This window comes from Triticum aestivum, chromosome 3A, assembly GCF_018294505.1.
Source record: "Triticum aestivum cultivar Chinese Spring chromosome 3A, IWGSC CS RefSeq v2.1, whole genome shotgun sequence".
NCBI lineage: Eukaryota > Viridiplantae > Streptophyta > Magnoliopsida > Poales > Poaceae > Triticum > Triticum aestivum.
This window is the reverse complement of record NC_057800.1, coordinates 543,942,465-543,947,803: the sequence shown is the minus strand read 5'-3', so window position 1 is coordinate 543,947,803 and position 5,339 is coordinate 543,942,465. Positions and strand designations below refer to the sequence as shown.

General features: G+C 44.5%; 1 protein-coding gene across 1 annotated transcript; it reads left to right on the top strand.

The window, feature by feature from the left end:
• The first annotated feature begins 712 nt into the window (after positions 1 to 712).
• Positions 713 to 5,089, top strand: LOC100415839 (heat shock 70 kDa protein, mitochondrial). The gene is made up of 6 exons (XM_044485470.1): positions 713 to 904; positions 2,180 to 2,253; positions 2,336 to 2,414; positions 2,501 to 3,070; positions 3,286 to 3,906; positions 4,232 to 5,089. Exons 1-6 carry the CDS (start codon positions 842 to 844, stop codon positions 4,877 to 4,879), a joined length of 2,055 nt encoding a protein of 684 aa, XP_044341405.1. The 5' UTR covers positions 713 to 841; the 3' UTR covers positions 4,880 to 5,089.
• Positions 5,090 to 5,339: the final 250 nt, after the last annotated feature.

Genomic DNA, 5,339 nt, shown 5'->3' with positions numbered 1-5,339 from the left:
GGTGTTGAGATGTAGATATTGCATGTGTATTTCTTGTACAACAAGCCCCCCTCCTTCCATGTATAGTTGAGGACGTGGCTCCCCTATGTACTTATATATATGTGCATATTACACCCGATTAATATATCGTGAGTTGCATAATCTTCTACAGTTTTAATCATCTCATACTTGTAGGAGGATGCAAACATTTATTGCTCTAAAGATCGGTGTGCTCAACTGGCTAGGTTCTCTATGGTGGAACCTGCCCAACCGAGTACAAGTCCTATTAGACTTGGCACATGTGGTTGCAAGTTTCTAAATTTATATTTGATGCTTTATGGCATTATTCTTTTAGCGCTATTGCATGTCGCATAGGTGTGCGTGTATGTGAACATTTGTATGTCTCTAAAAAATAATAATTGTAAGAGATGATCTGTGTAACATATTTTTTTGTCTTTTATAGTTCAAAACAAATAGTTCCTTTTATTCAAAAAAATATCAGTTGTCTTTTTTTGAAATCTATAAGTTGTCTTCTCTAAATAATATGGAATGTATAGCCACCGCAAAAGAGCTCATGAAATTATATAAGGAAATCCATTGGCATATGGAAAACCGTTTCTGAGGGAAGCGTAGAAAAAAAAAGTGGCTAATCATTCTTGGGCCAGTTTAACCGGAGTGACCAGAATAAATGGAAAGTTTCCTAGCCCAACTGTCCAAAGATCCGGCAATGAAGGCCCATGTCGCCCATTTGCTCCTCTTCAATAATTAGACTCCCGTCCTCTCAGAACCCCAGAATACACGCGGCCGCTTCCCATCCCCAACCCTAGCCGCCAGCAGCTGAGGAACAAGCAGGCAGTCCGGGATGCGGCGATCGGCGATGGCGCTCCGCTCCACGGCGGACCGGTGCTTCGGCCACCACTCACCGGTTAGTTTGTCACCTCCTACATGAGTCTAGTCCTACCTTCTGTGCTCCGACCATGTCGCGGAGCTTCCTCTCCGGCCATGTCGCCCGAGGCTCCCTCCGACCTCAGTACCCTAGGCCTCTACTAGTCGGGCCTCCGTCCATGGCGCCTCTCCGCGCCGCTTTAGATTTACCTCCGTCTGACAGGAAAACCCAACCGAACTTCGGGTTCCCAGATGCCTGCAGGTTAACTCGGTTTTCATTTTCGGAAAAAGGAAGTGATTAAATATCTTCGAAACCGAGCCGAGGTAGTCGGAATTCCCACCGCTACTGCTTGACCATGTTCGGATTTCGTTCCTATGATATAGTGATATACGGGCACTTTGCCTTTATGGATGTATGTACATATTATGCTGGCTGGCGATTTGGCTTAGCATTAGCCGTGTTATTGTGTTGCTTTATTTGTGCACAGGGCTTTGTAAGAAGGAAAACGTGCTGTAGGCAGAGCGGTTCCGTTGTTTTTGCCAGCCGGGTTGTGGCTTATCTCATTTCTGCCTTGCAGTCGATGCTCTATGTGAGCTATAGGCTGCTTTGGTTCCTTTTTCTGTAAGACCTTTGTTCAGAACCTGTTTATTTGTTTAATAAGAGAGGCCGTATGCATCGATCTGATGCAGAGGCCGGGGAATCCCCCCTTTTCAAAAAAAAAAAGTGGATCTGTGCTACATATGCTGTTTAGCTAGCATTAGAGCATGTGCAGATCAAGGTTGTAGCAGTTCATCGTGGAAATCGACATGGTTGTCATATTAGTAAATCAAGAAATAAGTTCAACCTCCATCTTTCTGCAAATGTTCTGCATGTCTCCTTGACAATCTACTTTGTTCCACACAGTCTAACGCTGTGGGCATGACATCCTATCTCTGTCAAGACATCAACCAATGCATCTCTTGATGATCACATGAAAATCTCGCTAAATCATCATCTGAGCTTGAAATAATACAAGTATACGGGATATATAATGATATACTGCCCTAGTTACCCAATTGTGAAACCTGCCTTGTTCTGTTACATTCTCAATTCTCATGCAAGTTAGGAGTTCTCATTCTCTGTGTCTTTGGTCCCCTTTCTAGATTTTTCTTTTATCATCTGTGTTAATCTTATGCAGATTTTGATTTCTGCATAAATCTGCCAACATAAATCTTAACATTCTTAATAGTTCAGCTTTATATATTAAGTTGTAAAGCAACATATTTCCTGTTCCATTTTACTGTCTGATGACTGACCATTAAACTTGTGTTTCAGTTGACGAACGTTATTCAATCAACATTCAGTGCAAACGTCGGTTCAAGATGGGGAAGTCTTGCAAGAGCTTTCAGGTAATAACCTCGCCCTTGTTTACACAATCTGATGGAGACGTTTGCAGCATGCATCTAACTTCTCCATGTTCTCTTTTTACAGTGCAAAACCACTTGGAAATGAGGTTATTGGGATTGATTTGGGAACAACGAATTCATGTGTTTCTGTTATGGAGGGAAAGGTGATTGACCTTCTATATTCTTTCTGCAATTCTATCTTTTCAGCTCATTACTTAACTTTGTTTAATAAACGAATAATATACCGCAGAATGCAAAAGTGATAGAGAATTCAGAAGGCACTAGGACGACACCATCAGTTGTTGCCTTTAGTCAGAAGGGTGAGCGGCTTGTCGGAACACCAGCCAAACGTCAAGCAATTACCAATCCACAGAACACCTTCTTTGGTACAAAGCGTATGATAGGGCGTCGCTTTGATGACCCACAGACGCAGAAAGAGATGAAAATGGTTCCATACAAAATTGTGAAGGCTCCAAATGGTGACGCTTGGGTTGAAACAACAGATGGCAAGCAGTACTCACCGAGCCAGATTGGTGCATTTGTATTGACCAAGATGAAGGAGACCGCTGAATCTTACCTTGGCAAGTCTATTTCAAAGGCTGTGATCACAGTTCCAGCTTACTTCAATGATGCCCAGCGGCAGGCAACCAAGGATGCTGGTCGAATTGCTGGACTTGATGTCCAAAGGATCATCAACGAACCAACTGCTGCTGCTCTGTCTTATGGAACAAACAACAAGGAGGGTTTGATAGCTGTATTTGACCTTGGAGGTGGTACCTTCGATGTCTCCATCCTTGAGATCTCCAATGGAGTTTTTGAGGTTGGTATCTATAACTCTGTACTACCTTTTAGTACTCGCTCATATCCATATTACTTGTCGCTCAGGCAGATGTATTTAGCAGTGAAATACGTCTAGATACATCCATTTCAGTGACAAGTAATATGGGTCGGAGGTAGTAGTAAGTTTCAATAGCTAGAAATGTCAGATAATATATTTCATGCTTTTTCCTGATGTGTTGCTTATGTTGCTGTCAGGTGAAAGCAACAAACGGCGATACTTTCCTGGGTGGAGAAGACTTTGATAATACTCTGTTGGAGTACCTAGTCAGTGAATACAAAAGATCTGATAATATTGATCTGTCAAAAGACAGACTAGCTCTGCAAAGGTTGCGTGAAGCAGCTGAGAAGGCAAAAATTGAACTCTCATCAACTGCACAGACTGAGATCAACCTTCCTTTTATCACGGCTGATGCTGCTGGAGCAAAACATTTGAATATAACATTGACAAGATCAAAGTTTGAAAGTTTGGTGAATGGTCTCATTGCAAGGACTAGAGACCCATGCAAGAATTGTTTGAAGGATGCTGGCATAACCACAAAGGAAGTTGATGAGGTCCTTCTTGTTGGTGGTATGACAAGGGTTCCCAAAGTGCAGGAAGTGGTTTCAGAAATCTTCGGCAAGGCCCCAAGCAAAGGAGTCAACCCAGATGAAGCTGTTGCCATGGGTGCGGCTCTTCAGGGTGGCATTCTCCGTGGAGATGTCAAAGAGCTTCTTCTCCTTGACGTAACCCCCCTTTCACTTGGTATTGAGACTCTTGGTGGTATCTTCACCAGACTGATAACCAGGAACACTACAATCCCCACAAAGAAAAGCCAGGTCAGTGAATATGGCTTTATTGTAGAACACTTTGGTGCCTTAAATGTTTGTTCCCGTGCATCCAACAATTTTATCATTGGGATTGTGTAGCTCTGTTAGGGCGCTTTATCTTCTTTGGAAGTCTTTATGGTGGCTTCCTGTGAAGAGTCTGGTATTGCGCATTGCATGGTTTCGTGGTACCTACTTGTTCATTATAGTGTTAATTTCCATCTACAATAGATCCTTAAAATGTGTTTTTTAGTGAAGTTTTCTTTGGAATTTGATTTACTTGTTCATGTCTGATTCTTCTCTGGGGCTCCTCCTATTCTGGCTGTGTTCTCTGCAGGTGTTCTCAACTGCTGCTGACAACCAGACGCAAGTGGGTATCCGTGTCCTGCAAGGTGAGCGTGAGATGGCAACAGACAACAAACTTCTTGGCGAGTTTGATCTTGTGGGCATCCCACCAGCCCCAAGAGGACTGCCACAGATTGAGGTCACATTTGATATTGATGCCAACGGAATCGTGACGGTCTCTGCAAAGGACAAGGCCACCGCAAAGGAGCAGCAGATCACCATCCGATCGTCCGGTGGGCTTTCTGAGTCAGAGATCGAGAAGATGGTGCGGGAGGCTGAGTTGCACTCACAGAAGGACCAGGAGCGCAAGGCCCTCATTGACATCAGAAACACTGCAGACACCACCATTTACAGCATCGAGAAGAGCCTGGGAGAGTACAGGGACAAGATCCCGGCGGAGGTTGCCACCGAGATCGAGACAGCGGTTGCTGATCTCCGTGCGGAGATGGCCTCTGACGACATCGAGAAGATAAAGGGCAAGATGGAAGCGGCCAACAAGGCGGTCTCAAAGATCGGGGAGCACATGTCTGGTGGTGGTGCGGCTGGAGGCGGCGCGGCTGGTGGTGGTTCCCAGGAAGGAGGGTCGCAGGGCGGAGGTGACCAGGCCCCAGAGGCCGAGTACGAGGAGGTGAAGAAGTGAAAGCTGCACCGGCAGCCCAAGCTTCTTCTAAATACAGTTATTAGCTAGTCTTGAGGAACACTAGGGATCTTGTTGGCTGTAATAAAATTTTGCTCCACTGAGGCATGTGAAACATGCTAAATGCTCTTAGCGCGCACGGTACTGCCTTATTGTATGACTTTGGTTGAACTAGCGTGTTCTTCGCTTTGAGTTACGTTGATGTTGTGGTTCTCTGCTTGGAGTGACGCGTTGGTATTATGTGATTATGCTCATCGGTATTATTTGTTCGCACCTGGTTGTTCTTGCAGTTGAACGAAGTCAAGTGTTCAAACAGGTCGGGATGTAGTTTTTCGCGTCGTTTCTTTGCTTTGCTTGCAAAGCGTGCCAGGAAAAACCTTGAGCTGGCTAGGGGGATTAACAGAACAAGACCGGAAGGTTCTCACGACTAGTTAATTGCTGAGATGCAGTCAATAGAAAGAAA

Bases quoted from the DNA above. Each gene is read 5' to 3' on its own strand.
- LOC100415839 (XM_044485470.1), top strand. From the start codon at position 842: ATGCGGCGATCGGCGATGGCGCTCCGCTCCACGGCGGACCGGTGCTTC. The intron at 905-2,179 runs GTTAGTTTGTCA...CTTGTGTTTCAG, and splicing joins GCTTCGGCCACCACTCACCG to TTGACGAACGTTATTCAATC. The intron at 2,415-2,500 runs GTGATTGACCTT...AATATACCGCAG, and splicing joins TTTCTGTTATGGAGGGAAAG to AATGCAAAAGTGATAGAGAA.